The 16,430-nt window shown below is 38.4% G+C and overlaps 1 protein-coding gene across 2 annotated transcripts in view; it reads left to right on the top strand.

Annotated features, from left to right (window-relative positions):
* LOC115859843 (flavin-containing monooxygenase 5-like) overlaps positions 1-16,430 on the top strand; it is a 72,689-nt gene that overhangs the window by 35,958 nt on the left and 20,301 nt on the right. For both annotated transcript variants that reach the window (XM_060300450.1, XM_060300464.1), the window contains exons 4-7: positions 8,839-9,027; positions 10,965-11,127; positions 12,681-12,823; positions 15,707-15,906. In XM_060300450.1, the coding sequence (XP_060156433.1) occupies positions 8,839-9,027; positions 10,965-11,127; positions 12,681-12,823; positions 15,707-15,906 (695 nt within the window). The remainder of the gene's footprint in view (positions 1-8,838; positions 9,028-10,964; positions 11,128-12,680; positions 12,824-15,706; positions 15,907-16,430) is intronic.

Below are 16,430 nucleotides of genomic sequence, written 5' to 3'. Positions count from 1 at the left end.
AAAGACTGTTAATAAATATTTTGTAATAAATAGGAAATTTTACTTTTGAAATCCAGCCACAGCATGGTGTAGAGGTTAAGAGCATGTCTGGGTTCAAATCCTACTGTGACCTTGGGGAAAACCATTAACCCTCTCTGTACCTCTGTGTTGTCATCTTTAAGAAGGAGATAATATTGGCAACCACTTCATAGTTATTGTGGGGATTAAGTGAATGAATATTCATGTCATCACTAATAACAGTGGCACAATAATTGCTAAACATCAGTTATTATTCAGTACGCCTAGAGTGTGGCCCACACATTTGGTGTCTGGTAAGCATCCTAGCCAGGTCTGGCAACTACTGACCAGGCATGAAATTAGTGAAGGGTCCACCATCCTACCTGATTATCAGGTTTTATTTCCAAAGTGGTTTAAACTTCCTCTCTGTTAAAGACCCAATTTGGAGTGTTTTCTGATTATACTCTTGGCAAAATTTCAGCACCTTATAAACTGCTTTCTTGAAAATAAATAAGCTATATTTCATCATAATGCTCTGACTGCTGTTAAGACAGACCACATCTGTGTCTATTACATTATATATAACATACATATATTTTACATATATTATAAAGGCACACACAAACACCACTATATTTCTAGAGCCACGGGGGATGCCTGGCATATATTAGGCACCAAATATATTTACATTTTATAAATGAATCCTAGAGAAGCAAAATATCTTGGGTGGCTGCTTAGAATGCTTGTGAAATAGAGACCTTCATTCTCACATATTCCACAGTTACACAGTTGTGGAGCCTAATTGCAGATTAAACATGTTTTACATGCTGATGCTGGTTTCCTCAAGAATTGCCTCAGATCTGCTTTTCTGTGACCCCCTTGCTTGTTATTTGGAGCCTTCCTCTCCCCCATCCTATCCCCCTAAATTTTCTGTAATTCATTGGGGGTTTCATATATAGGATCGTCCCAAGCACTTTGGAATGCCACCATTGCTACCGGGTGTCCAGTAAGCCACTGGCAACTCAGGGCTTCCATTTTCTCTTTCTTGTAACAGGTCTCAGGGACTCAATATAAATTTCTTTCTTCTTGATCTCCTCATTAATGTTAGACCAGACTGATGGTGAAAAGTCGGTAGTAATGTGAGACATATCACTTTAGTTTTCATACTGCAATATTACTTTATGAACGAAATAGCTTAAAATGATAAATCTCTTATGAAATGCTGAGGTTTTAATGAGCATGTATTGCTGGAAAATAATTTTTAATATTCTTTAGTCAATCTGAATTTTAAAAATCCTTAAAGCATACCAAAGCAGTGCTTCTCCAACTTTAATGTGCACATGAATCACTGGAGCTTTTGCTGAAGTATACATTCCGATTCATTAATCTGGGGTGGTGCCAAGATTCTATATTTCAGGCAAAGCCCCAGGTGATGTTGATGCTACTGATCTGATAACTACAGTTCACGTAGTGAGGTTCTAAAGTGTATATGTGATACAAAGATAGCACATGGATACAATATAATGTAAGATGGGCATATTTAGAACATTTTAATTTAAAATATGAAATTAAGTAATAAACACCCTTAGTTGAATCGGTGTTTAATTCTTAAATATCAACCCCCCCCCCCAAAAAAAGACAACTGAATGGATACAAAAATACTTAAAAGAGGGTAACTGTAGAGCAGTGGCTGTCAGCTTTGGCTGCAACACTGAACAATCACCTGGGGAACTTTAACAAACTTTAACAAATACGGATATCAGTCCATCCAGATTCTGGTTTTATTGGCCTGGGGTGTCAATAAAGCTCTCCACTAGCTATTTCTAATGTGCAGCCAACATGGAAACCTTTGCCCTTCAGCTTTTACCCCAGCTTTCCCAGGTGATAAATGAGGATCACATTGCATGTTGAAAACAAAATCGATAACAGTTCATTGAACAAACATTTCTGAAGCTCAGACTTTGTTAGATGGTGTGGAGACAAGACACAGAGTTATATAACTTCCTGGCACTGCCCTCAGGCATTCTGCAGTTTAGCTAAGGATGTGTGGAGAAAAGACTTCTGAGGTGGATGGGATAAATTCTGGTGCCCTGAGCTTTCCGGGGCCACCACACGACCTCTTACCAGCAGATCTCAACCTTGTCTACACATTAGAGAAGGAGCAATTAAAACAGGGTCCCTGGGCTTCCCTGGTGGCGCAGTGGTTGAGAGTCCGCCTGCCGATGCAGGGAACGCGGGTTCGTGCCCCGGTTCGGGAAGATCTCACATGCCGCGGAGCGGCTGGGCCCGTGAGCCATGGCCGCTGAGCCTGCGCATCCGTAGCCTGTGTTCCGCAGCGGGAGAGGCCACAACAGTGAGAGGCCCGCGTACCGGAAAAAAAAATAAAAAACAAAAAAAACAGGGTCTCTGGGAGTAAGGACCAGGCATTAGTATTTTAGAGTTCCCCAGATGAGTCCAGTGTGAGTACAACGCTGAGAACAACAGTCCTAAGACAGCTTCTGTCCCACGGGATTCTGAGAGTCTGTCAAAGGAACAGAAGATCCACACTGTTCTCACTCCTCCCACTGAAGGGGAGTCATTTTTCTCCTTTCTTCTGCCCTTACTATTGCCTCCAGTCCCTTCAGTTCCAATTATACTACCCTACGTCCCTGGTTCTCTCTTTTCTCATATGAACTTCCTACTCAATGCAAGTCATGTGCTTAGGCAGGAAATAGAATCAAGATACATCTCTAGAGGGCAGATTATTCGCCGATGGTAGGAAAAACTAAAATGCAGGAGCAGAAGCTGCTTCTTCCACTCACTGACCCAGTACTGCTCTGCCCTCACTCTCTTTTATATAGCAGTGAGTTGACAGTGATGAACCCTACGTAGGGTCCAATCAGGTGTTTAGAAGGGCTTGAAGGTTTTTGTTGACACACAATAACACTTTGTTGTCTTAGTTGCTTGAAAAAGAATACAAATATATGATTATTGTCACAGGAGTAAGATCTGTGATTCATTTAGCTCAGTGACCCCAACATACCTGCTGTGGAAAGCATGACTCCAATCTGTGTACTAAATTTTGAACCCTTGGAAAACAGGGAAAGACTTGTATTTTTTAGCATTAATATAGTGTTTTTATTACAGAGAGACTTTAGAAATATCTACTGAATGAAGTCAAATTTGATAGGAATGTGTCTACCCCTGCCCCCTCAAACATCTTGGTTCCAAAAGGACCCTACCACTCATTAATTTAATTTTTTTTGAAAAACCGTGCTATGTACAAACAACATGTTTAAGTAAACTTCGAATTTTAGAACTGTGTTAGATTTACAGAATTATTAGGAAGATAGTACAGAGATCCCATATACCCCATGCCCAGATATTATTAATATCTTACATTTGTCCTAATTAATGAACCAGTATTGATACATTATTATTAGTTGAAGTCCATGCTTTATTCAGATTTACTTAGGTTTTTCCCTAACGGCCATTTCCTGTTCCAGGTGTTCCCATCCAGAACACCACGATGCATGTAGTTGTCATGTCTCCTTAGGCTCCTCTTGGATGTGACAATTTCTCAGACTTTCCTTGTTTTTGATGACTCTGACAGTTTGGAGGATTACTGATTAGGTATTTTATAAAATGTCCCTCAGCTGGGATTCGTCTGATGTTTTCATCATGGTTAGACTGGGGTTATGAATTTTGGGGAGGAAGGCCTTAGAGGTAGGGTGCTGTTCTCATCACATCGTATCAATGGTACACACTATCAAACTTATCACACCGATTGATGTTAACCTTGATGACCTGGCTTGAGATGGTGTTTATCAGGGTTTGCCACTTTAAAGTTGCTCCTTTTTTTCTCCCTTGTCATACTATACTCTTTGCAAGAAAGTCACTAGTCACAGTCCACACGTAAGGACAAAGTTGGCTATTCTAGGCCTTTTTTTCTTTCCACATAAATTTTAGAATCAGTTTGTCAATATCTACAAAATAGCTAGCTTAGATGTTGATTGGGATTGTGTTGAATCTACAGATCAAGTTGGGAAAACTGACATCTTAACAATACTGAGTCTTCCAATCTATGAGCACAGCATATCTTTCCATTTATTCATATGTTTGTTTTTCTTCTTCTGTGTTTTATGGTATCTGCATATAAGTCTCATACATATTTTGTTAGATTTTTACCTAAGCACTTAATTTGGGGGGAGTGTTATTATAAATGGTACTGTTTTTTTAATTTCAAAGTCCAATTTTTCATTTCTGGTATATAGGAAAGTAAGTGACTTTTGTATATTAACCTTGTATCTTGCAACCCTGCTATAATTGCTTATCAGTTCCAGGAATTTTTATTTTTAAATCTTTGAGATTTTCTACACAGACAGTCATATCATCTGTAAAAAAAATAATTTTATTTATTCCTTCCCAATCTGTATACTTTTATTTCCTTTCTTATCTTATTACATTAGTTAGGATTTCTAGTGCAGTGTTGAATAGAAGTTGTAAGAGAGGATATCCTTGCCTTGTTCTCAATTTTATGGGAGGGAAATTGTCCATTTTCTCACTATTAAGTATGCTATTAGCTGCAGGTATTTTGTAGATGTTCCTTATTAAATTGAAGATGTTTCCCTCTATTCCTAGTTTGTTGAAGTTTTTTATCATCAAGTTGTAGTATAAACAACATTTCTACAAAAATAAAAGAAAAAATCCTACCTCCTTAATAAATCAATTTGTTTTTCCTACTTTGAAGTTTTATTGATTTAAAATAATTAAAATATACTCATATAACAGGGGAGAGATTATACAATGTGTAATTATATAAATATGGGTAGACATAGGTATACAATTGCCCTAGGCATACATAATATTATATATTTGGTGATTAGAATGTGACCTTAATTTTGTAATATTACTTTTTCCACTTAAAGTTATAGGCCATTTTCAGTGTTCCTATACAGATTTCAAAATCATAGTTTTAAGTATCTCCAAATTCAATCTCTATAATTCACTCATTAATTCATTTCAAAGCATTTATTAAGCATCCACTATGTATGAGGTACTGTCTTGATGACAGAGGTGCAAAAAGTAAGACACAAATCCTACTTTCGGGTACCTCACAGTCATAGAAACAAATGCAGAATATCACGTGTTCTAATTTGCCTTGATGGCAATCTGAGCAGAGAGTTTTGGCAGCTTGGAGGTTGAATGGGGCATTTAACTCAGTGGAGAGGACAAGAAATATTTCTCCAAAGAAGTGACATTTGATGTGACTCTTGAATGATAGATAGGAATTTTCCAAATGAAGAAGCAGTACTATACTGTTACAAAAGTTTAAAGTTGTGAAAGAGTCTGGAATGTTTCAACAACAATTTAATGACTCAGAAGCTTGAAATTAATTGAGGAGAGCACTAAGTGAAGATACAAAGGTGGATTGGGATAGATTGTGAAATATACTGAGTTTCAAAATAAGAAATTTGCTTTTCCAAATGGAATCAGTAGAGCCCATTAAGCAGTGGGTTGACAGGATCTGCTTTGAATTTAGCAGGATACTTAAGGAGTGGTGTGGAAGGTAAATTCTTCATCATATTGAGATACCATAATTTTCTAAACCCTTTTCCTATTGGGGGAGGGGGGCATTTTAAGTGGTTTCTAATTAATAGATATTTTAAATACTATAAAATGAATATATCTATGCATTTGATTTTATATTATTTTGCAATTTTCCTTACAGCAAATTTTTGTGAATAAGATTAAAATATCTTATTCAACTGTTTTTGTGATAAATTTTGATGTATTTCATTAGTTTGTTATGCATTTTGTGAAATTTATTTCCTTTTTCTATATGTACCTTTCTCAGTATAATTCAATGTACATCTATTAAATATCTACTACGTGCTATTTATAATTTTATGTGCTGTGGGAAAGAGCATGAATACAAGTCAAGGGGCCTACAATCTAGTTGGGGAGATAAAGAATAGACTCTAAGACATTATGGAGGTCTTTGAATCCTAAGCTGAAAAATATAAACTAGAGAAAATGGGGCAGCATCTAAAATTTTAATTAGGGCAGAGATACAACCATACCCTAGAAAGAACACTTTGGTTGAAATTGGTAGGATAGATTAGAAGAGACCTGTAGAAACATTATTAGCAGCCAAAGGGAATGAGATCTTGAAGTATGGGGCAGAGAAATGGGAATGATCTACTCAGGATTCTGAAATTGAAAAATTCTTCTCTAAAAATGGGAGGAAAATCATCTCTAATGTGGGCAAAACCAAGGAACACTCTCCTTTGTGGCCATTCAATGTTCAGTAACATCCATATATCTTTTTCTGGAATAAAAAGAGAAGAGGGGGTCCAAATTGGTTAAGGTAATTTTCCATAATCAAAACAATTTTAAAAAATTCTAGTAGAGTTGAAAAGTCATCATTTATGATATCTCAGTGAGAGGCTAACATAACAATCTGGGTAGATATGGCGCTATTTTATGTGATCACTACAACACCCCCATGAGGTAGTTATTAGAAGTTTTTGAGGAAGCAAAGAAGTTAACCTTGATGGGGAAAGAACAGTGAACTGGGGTTTGATATCAGCTAGAGCAATGCTTCTCAGCTTTCAGATGCATCTGAATCACTTGAGGATTTTGTTAAAAGGCAGATTCCAATTCAGTAGGTCTGGGATGGGGCCTAAGATTCTGCATTTTTAACAATCTTCCAAGTGATGCCCCTGCTGCTAGTCCACAGATCGTACTTTAGGTAGCAAGGATCTGGAGCAGTGGTTCTCAAATTACAGTGTATTTTGTTGGGCATTAAATGGTTCTGAGACCAATTCCAGTGTGTGTATGTGGGTGGCGGGTGGTCCTCAGACACCAGCAAACAATTCTCAAACACTAGCAGGATGTCCAAAATTCAACTCAATTGTGATCCCTATCTACACAGAGACAGCGTCAGATTCCACAGATTGAGGGCTCAGTCCTACAAGACTTCACCCTCGACTCCACTTCAGACACCAGTCATAAGCCCTGGTTATTACCTGGGCTTCTGAACAACCACCTACAGATTGGAGGTTCCAACAACCCCCTCCTGGGATTTGGACTTCAGTTGCCATTCTCAAGTCCAGGTTGTTACCTATACTTCTGACCAACCGAGTATAAATCAGAAATTCCCACGAACCCCTCCCCCATTGGGTTTGATTAATTTGCTAGAGCAGCTACAGAATACAGGAAACCCATTTACTCACTAGGTAACTGGTTTGTTATAAAAGAATATAATTTAGGAACAGGCAAATGAAAGAGATACATAGGGAAAAGGACACTGAGCTTCCATGCCCTCTCCAGGCACACCGCTCTCCCCTAGTCTCTTCGGTTCACCATCCTGGGAGCTCCCTGAACCCCACTCTTTTGGGTTTTTATGGAGACTTTATGACATAGGCATGATTGATTAAATCATTGGGCATTGGCTATTGATTCAACTTCCAGCCCCTGTCGCCTCCCCAGAGGTCAGGGGATAGGCAACTGAAAGTTACAACCCTCTAATCACAGTGTTTGCTCCATTGGTAACCAGCCCACAACCTTAGTTGCTTTCTAAAGGTCACCATATTAACATAACAAAAGACACTTCGTGTCACTCTCAACAGTTAGGAAATTAGTAGAGTATTGGGAGCTCTGAGCCAGGAACTGTAGAAAAAGACCATATATGAGAATATATTTCGACCATCTGGATAACCAAATATATATTTCTTATAAATCACAGTATTGCAGCATTTAGCTTATTTCATTTTTATGTTATAAATAATGCTGTCATTCACATCCTTAAACATAAATCTTTGTCTACAATGCTGAATCTTTCTTTAAAAGGCTAAGTTGCAAGGGTTTCATATTCTTGTCACATTGCTGTCCAGAAAATATTGTACTAAGATCTCATTTCACCTCATTTTTGCTAACACTGAGTAATTGTCTTTGTAATTAGTAAAAACGAGGTAAAATGGGAACACATAGTGGACAGAATGTAAGTTAGTACAGTGTTTCCTGGAGAACAATGTGGCAAGTGTATGAAACTCTTGAAACTTCCCTAGGCTTTGAAATATATATACTATTTAAAAGACTCAGATGGGCAATTCTTACTTGGAGTCTTACGTCATGGCAATCAGGTGACAGCTGGGACAGGATGTGTGCTATGACCTCCCTGCTCACATATTTAGAACGTCAGCTGGGATAACTAGACCTTCTGGGGGCTGGCTGCACATCTCTCTATCCCAAACATGCTCTTCATCTGGCTAGCTCAGGCTTCCTCACAGGATGGTGGTCTCAGGGTAGCTGGACTTCTTACATGGCTGCTGACTTCCACCACAGCAAGCTTTCTAAGAGACTCAGGCAGAAACTGCAAGATTACTTATCACTTAGTCTTGGAAGCCATTCAGTATCATCCCAACTGCATGCTGTTGGTCAAAAGCAAGTCATAAAGACAACTTAGATTCAAGAGGAGGAGACTGCACGAGGGCACAAATACTGGGAGATGTGAAGGGTTGTGGGGAGGGGACTTTTTTCTTTTTTTTTTTTGGCTGTACGCGGGCCTCTCACTGTTGTGGTCTCTCCCGTTGCGGAGCACAGGCTCCAGACACGCAGGCCCAGTGGCCATGGCTCACGGGCCCAGCTGCTCCGCGGCATGTGGGATCTTCCCGGACCGGGGCACGAACCCGTGTCCCCTGCATCGGCAGGCGGACTCTCAACCATTGCGCCACCAGGGAAGCCCGGGACTTTTTAAATTGGCATTTCTTTCAGAAAACATTTTCAAATGTTTGTTGGCTGTTTATAAACCATGACCTTAATTCTCAAGTTGCCATGAATGCTTTTTACTTACTGCAGGAAGAACCTGAAGAAGGGAGGGCCAGTATTTACAAGTCAGTGGTCATCAACACTTCTAAGGAGATGATGTGCTTCAGTGACTACCCCATCCCAGATCACTATCCCAACTTCATGCACAACTCCCAGGTCCTGGAGTATTTCAGGATGTATGCCAAAGAATTTGACCTTCTAAAGTACATTCGATTTAAGGTAGGGAATTTCGTGGGTATCTCTGTGTTTTGAGTTGTTTGTCAAGTAAATGAATAACTGGTCTTATTTACCAGTGCTTAGATCGGTTTGATATCCTCATGTATCTATTCTATCCAGAATCCACTCTTTGTCTTCCCTGTGTCTCAAAATATTCATGGAAAGGTCCCTCTTCTATGTATTTTGACTGCAGATCCAGGAAGCCACCTTCATTTCATTGCCTTCATTCTATATCATTTGATTACAATAAAACAATGAAGGGAACTGACAGGCATGGGAACTTTAAAACCTTCTGTTTCCACAACTTGCTGCTTAGCCCTTTTATACTTTCTGAAGTACTTTCCAGTGCATTATTTATGTGATCACAACAACCCAGTGAAGTAGGTATTGAAAAGTTACGAGGAAGCAAATAAGTTAACTCTGGCATAGAGGGAGGAACATTGAATTGGGAAGCAAAAACTTGAGTTCTAGTCTTTGCTCTACCACTAATCAACTTGTGACTTCAGACAAGTAAGTTCCTCAACGTTGATGTATCTTAAGTTTATTTGTAAAACAAGATGCCTGTACTAGATCACTTCACTGGTTCCTTCCTGCTGTAAAGTCTTCTGTGATATTCCTGTCATTCTAAACCATGACCATAAAAGAATCAATACTCTGACAGCTGGCAAAAAGCCCAAATCTTCTACCTTCTGATCATTCTACTAAATCATGCCTCTTTCTCTTTCACAACAAAATTAAAATGGCAATATCCAGTGATGACTTCCAAAGTCAATCATTTACAGCCTAGTGGTCCTTCTCTTCACTTCTTTAAACACTTATTGAAGAGGTTTGTTACCATACTAAACAGTGAAGACACAAAAACAAAAAAAATTAGTGATTTCACAGTCTAGTTATAGAGATAGAAAAATGAAGAGAAATTTCATTGTAAATATAATTATTAAAAATTAAGAGTTAGTGATAAATGCCACAGAAATCTATACATTGCAGCTCAGAGGAGGGTTGCTTAACCCATCAGGGCATGAGGCATCAGGCACCAGGAAGGTTTTCTTAGAGGAGATAATCCCAAGCTAAATGTTGAATGGTGAGTATCTCCAAATGAAGAAAGAATAAAAGGATGATCCAGGCAGAAGCACCAGCCTGTGTAAAAGTAAGAACATGATCGAGAGGAACAATAAATAGTATAGGATGGCTCGGGTATACAAGGGGGTATCTCTATTAGTCAACCAAGACATTAGGGTCATAAACCCAGAAGCACATAGAACACATTCTTAATGTTTCCTTAACCTGGGTAGAGTAACCCATATTTATTACTATTTTTTAAAGCTAAAAATTGTGCCACTGCCTATCCCATCTCACACCTTCTTTCTTTATCGTTACTTGTAAAATGGGCATTTATGGGAGTCAGAGAGGTTCATTTACATAAAATATGAGCCACTGAGATGTTTCTCTACTCTGTTAGGAAAGGGAGCCCTCTAGCTCAGTCACAAGTTTAAGGCCAGACAGTGAGAACAGGACTTGCGGTAAGAAGGCATCAGAGGGTCTCAGGATGTCTGGGGGTATGGGGGAGGAATAGGCATTTCGTGCATGGAGTGTCTCAGAATCACAAGAGAAGCCCAAACTTTATTCAAGTATCACATTGCCCTAGGGTATGGTCCACGAGAACTAGTAATTTGCACTTCTCTAGAAGCAGAGGAGAGTGCAACATTAGTCTGCCAACTCTGTTTTATTTAGCTTGCCTCATGGAAGTTTTCTCACTCTGACCACAGCCCCAAACAAAAAAGTTCTGATTTGTGGAGTATGAAAATCAAATACCCCTGCATGAGGCCTGTTAGGCGGTATCAGCCCTTTGTTTACCCTCTGCAAGGAGAGTCCTGTCAGGGAAGATGTCCACTATATGGGCTGTGGTTATAGTGCCCTGTGGCTACCCCTTTACTTTTCAGACCACCGTGTGCAGTGTGAAGAAACAGCCTGATTTCTCCACTTCAGGCCAATGGGAGGTGGTCACGGTATCTGAAGGGAAAAAGGAGGTGAATGTCTTCGATGGAGTTATGGTTTGCACTGGCCATCACACCAATGCTCACTTACCCTTGGAAAGCTTCCCTGGTAAGTAGCCTACAAGGAAGGAAGACACTTGAACTATGCCTGTGACCTGATCCCTAAAGAATGGGAGGAATGTGGTCTGAGTGATTCCTATCTTGGGATGAAATAAAGCTTATCCTAATTCTGCATATTCTTCTGAAAGGTGATGGGGTAACTTGTATTAACGCTATTTAGGAGGTAGAGATACCAGTAATTTGGGGGACTAGAGGAAAATTAGAAGGCTCTATATTTAGTTTTACAATAATTTTAGTTTTTTAAGGATAAAAGTTGATCTGCATTAGATTGAATGACGGAATTTTTCTTCTTAATTTTTGTTGGAGTATAGTTGATTTATAATGTTGTGTTAGTTTCTGCTGTACAGCAAAGTGAGTCAGTTATTCATATAAATATATCCACTCGTTTTTAGATTCTCTTCTCATATAGGTCATTACAGAGTACTGAGAAGAGTTCCCTGTGCCATACAGTAGGTATTTATCAGTTACCTATTTTATATATAGTAGTGTGTATATGTCAATCCCAGTCTACCAGTTAATCCCTCCCCCACACCTTTCCCCCCTGGTAACCATAAGTTTGTTTTCTACATCTGTGAGTCTATTTCTGTTTTTTAAATAAGTTCATTTGTACTATTTTTTTTTAGATTCCACATATAAGCGATATCATATGATATTTGTCTTTCTCTGACTTACTTCACTCAGTATGACAATCTCTAGGTCCATCCATGTTGCTGCAAATGACATTATTTCATTCTTTTTTATGGCTGAGTAATATTCCATTGTATATATTTACCACATCTTCTTTAACCTGAATGAGGGCTTTTTTAGCAATCGAGGAAATAAACAGAAATATTGAGTTTCTAAGGAAGAAAATAAAGCTTAAAGAAAGAGTTTAATTACAGTCTTTGGCCTGGATTTTCATTCTGAGAGGAAAAAAGCACTCTATGTATAGTTTAGTGTATATAAGAACATATATACTCCAATTAGAATGGAAGTAGGTATTTACAGATGATGAAAAGAGGGGGTGAGGGATGGGCAAAATAGGTGAAGGGGATTAAGAGATAGAAGCTACCAGTTATAAAATAAAAGTCACAGGGTTGTAATATACAGCACAAGGAATATAATCAAAAGACTGTAATATCATAATAACTTTGTATATTGCATAATCTATATAAATATCAAGTTACTATGTTGTACATCAGAAACTGATATAATATTATAAGTCAACTACACTTCAATTAAAAAAAATAAAGAGGGTGAAAAGACAAAAGAGAATGGAGGTTTTCTGAAGCAGTTTGGATTTGTGAGCCCACGGGTCTAAAATGCTAACAGATCCTGAGTTCAGCAGACTACTTATAATAAGGAAATCACAAGGTTCCACTCTGAGGTGATGGGAAAAGAAAACAGGCAAAAATATTCAGAAAGTCAACAGTGCACCTGAGTAAAAGGAGAACATACAGAGAATATATGCATAAACTCTACACACTGCAAAAAAAAATGAATGATTTAACAAATGATATCAGATAAACCATCACCCAGTAATAATTTTCCCTTCTCTTGCAGGAATTGAGAAGTTCAAAGGACAGTACTTCCATAGTCGAGATTATAAGAATCCAGAGAGTTTCACTGGAAAGAGAGTCATTATAATTGGCATTGGGAATTCTGGAAGCGATCTGGCTGTGGAAGTTAGCCACACAGCCAAGCAGGTTTGAATTAGTAAATTATTTACTTTGCTTCACCAAGGAAGCTGCAGGTGGACCCAGCAGAGTGTATGCATACCTGCACACAGCCCATCAGTGCCAATGGCAAATGCAGGGCTTGGTTTCACTGCCTCAGTTGGCAACATTATGATTGATGATGTGATGGAGACAAGGTTACAAGTTAGATTCCCATCATTCACTTGGCCTCACACTAAGGAATTTGGTCATGATCACAAACTGTGCTCATAATCTCACTCAGCTGTCTCTTCAGAGTGTGCCTCTGGCTTTTAAGAAGACCAAGTGATTGCTGGGAGAGCTTGTTAGAATGCAGCATTCAGAGTGTGGATCACCTGTTGGCCAGCAGAAGTGCTATACTCTTATCTGAAGGAAAGTGTACTCAGTCATTGAAATCTTTTAACTCATAGGATGTTTGGGGAATTTTCCTCTTCATTATTCTTCACTCCCCAAATGGAAAACAGAAGCAGTCTAATCCTTCTAAAGACAATATGGGTATCAGAATGAAAAGCATCCACATTGTAGCACAGGCAAGCAGCTCTCCCCAGCCTTTGCATACAATTAGGTAACACAGAATAACATTTACTCTAAAGGAATTTCTATGTCCTTGACGTTTTTTGGTTTCCTAATTTGTTTTTTGTATCATAGATTTTTTAAAAAAATAAATTTATTTATTTTAGTATTTATTTATTTTGGCTGTGTTGGGTCTTTGTTGCTGCGCACGAGCTTTCTCTCTAGTTGTGGTGAGCAGGGGCTACTCTTCGTTGCAGTGTGCAGGCTTCTCATTTCAGTGTCTTGTTGCAGAGCACGGGCTCTAGCCACGTGGGCTTCAGTAGTTGTGGCACGTGGGCTCAGTAGTTGTGGCCCATGGGCTTAGTTGCTCCGTGGCATGTGGGATATTCCTGGACTAGGGCTCGAACCCGTGTCCCCTACATTGGCAGGCGGATTCTTAAACACTGGGCCACCAGGGAAGCCCTGTATCATAACTTTTGAACTGGGAAAAAAGTATCTTCATTATAAATTCCTAGAAACAGACATCATGAATATATTTTGTTATGCATGTCTTTATTGAATCATAATTTTGTTGGCAATAGGTAAATGCCTGGTTGTTCTTCAGTAACTTTAAGCTGTGCTTCTCCACAAATTGTTTTTAAATTATTTTTAAAAATAGAAGTTTAATGCCACAACTTTGTTAAATGAACTTTACCCACAAACTCCATTCAGTAACACTTCCCAGGTCTATCCTCATCTATCCCCACAAAACTGATTTCATATATTACTCCATGAATTAATTCAACAAGCATTTATTAGGAAATAGGTATATAAACAATAAAGGGTATGGGTGCTATGATAAAAGAATGTACCAGGTATGTGGTGGGGACCGAAGGCATGAGCTTTCTTTAATACCATTGGCTTGTTAAATGGTCAGTTATAGAGGAGCTGGGCCTTACAAGCACTGAGGAATTGTAAATTGCCAAAGAACAAGGCAGGAAGAGCGGGTGGAGGTAAGGTGGTTGTGTCTGAGAAAGCTTTGTGACCTATGTATTATTGACACTATTTTATACATAGAGAACTTTTTAAATGAAGCTCTGAGCATTTATATTACTCATAACCTATATTTAAAAAGTTATACACACTGCACATAAAATCATTTGATTTCTAAGACCACACAGGCTCTTTCAATTGTGACACATAAAAGTGCTTATTTATGATAGCGGTTATGGTCACCATCGGTGAGAATATATGTATGAAGTACATAATTAGCCCTCTATAGACAGGTCACCGTTTAACATGAAATGTTAGACAAAACACCATAAAACAATGTACTTATATAGCTTACAACCCGGGAAACTATCTCCAGAGAGTTTTATAATATAAAGTGATGCTTTTGCCAGGTAGTTGAATACCAAACTTTTTATCAGCTCTGAATGTGGACTTTAGCCAGCAGATAACAGAAAGACGGACCAGCTCCCTTTGTGCTATTTGCAATCTTCAGTATTTCCCTTAAATAATCGATGAAACATTACTTAAGCACAGGCTTTGGAGTCAGACTTAGGGCGGAAATTCAGCTTTACCACTTAGTGTTATATGACCTCAGGCAAGTTATTCATCCTCTCCATTCTTCTCACCCATATAAAGGACATAACAATACCTACCTCAAGAGGTTGTTGTATTGATTAAATAAAAAAATAGATAAAGGACCTAGTACAGCGATTTACAGGTTACAATTCTCAATACAAGGAAGTGATGCTGATGATAGGTAGGGGACTAAAGGATGTATATGCTCTACCTCCCACCTTGGAGAAAACATATTTGGAAAGATAAAAAATAAGAATATATAATGTTACATGTCAATATAAGTAAGTTTTTTGTAATAATGTAAACAATGTCAAAGGCAAAATAAAGACTGAAGGTTTTGGATTAATGATGTCCAGTTGCTTTCAGCTTTACTGTTCCATGATTTTAAATGAGTTGGACAGGGGACAAGTGCTAGAGAAGTTCAGAAGATGGAGAGAAAATTATCAGCCAGAACAGTCAGTGGTATCTTCATGGAGGAGGGAGACTTGATCTGGATCTGAAAAATTAATAGGCTTTGGAGAATTAAGCTTTTCAGGGAGGCATAATGACATTAAACAGAAATGCACTGGTAGTTCAGAGCAAGACAGAGTCTTGGTCAGTGACTACCCCAATTTAATTGTAAGCTTAGTGTTTGAAAAGAAAATGGCAGGAAATTTAAAAATATATATATTACCAGGGAATGAAAAGCCAGACTAATGAGTCTGAACTTCATCTTGAAGAAACTGGGTTCCCATTCCTTCAGAGAAATGAGTCAGAGAACGGCAAAAACAAACATTTTTTTTCCCCATGCCTCAGGTTTTCCTCAGCACCAGAAGAGGGGCTTGGATCTTCAATCGTGTCGGAGATTATGGATATCCTTTTGATGTGTTGTTGACTTCTCGATTTAAATATTTTATGAGGAAGATTTGTGGTCAATCATTAGCAAATATATTTTTGGAAAAAAAGATGAACCAAAGGTTTGATCATGAACTGTTTGGCCTGAAGCCTAAACACAGGTATGTTCCCAGGCTGGGAGGTGGGCAGTAACAGCCAAGGCAAAGAATAAGGACTGTTCCCATAGGCTAATAGTACGGTTACCTCTATGTTTACATAAAGCAAGTCCACAGAATCTGAGATTAGATTTCTACCTTTCCCCCACAGAAGTCGAAGATCTACTGGTCTATAATTTTCAGGCTGTAATTCTCCTTGGCATTAACCATTTTTATCATTCCCTGAGGTACCAGTTCTTTTTACATGATGCCCAACAGCAACAACAAAATGGTAATAGAGGGCAGGGCATCTTTCATTCATTCATCCAACAAACTGAGCATCTGTTATGAGCCAAGCATTATACTGGCATGAGAATACTGAGACTAAAGACCTAATAGTAATACTAATAGTAATAATAACACCCTACCTTTTTGAGGACTTAATATAAGACAAGCACAGTGCTAAATGAGTTACGCGCATTATCTCATTTAATCCTCACAGCAGCCCTATAGGTTGGTACTATTTTGATCTCCATTTTGCAAATATAAAA

Source organism: Globicephala melas, chromosome 1, assembly GCF_963455315.2.
Source record: "Globicephala melas chromosome 1, mGloMel1.2, whole genome shotgun sequence".
NCBI classification, from domain to species: Eukaryota; Metazoa; Chordata; class Mammalia; order Artiodactyla; family Delphinidae; genus Globicephala; species Globicephala melas.
Note: the sequence above shows the minus strand (reverse complement) of the source record. Positions and strands in the feature narration are given on the sequence as shown.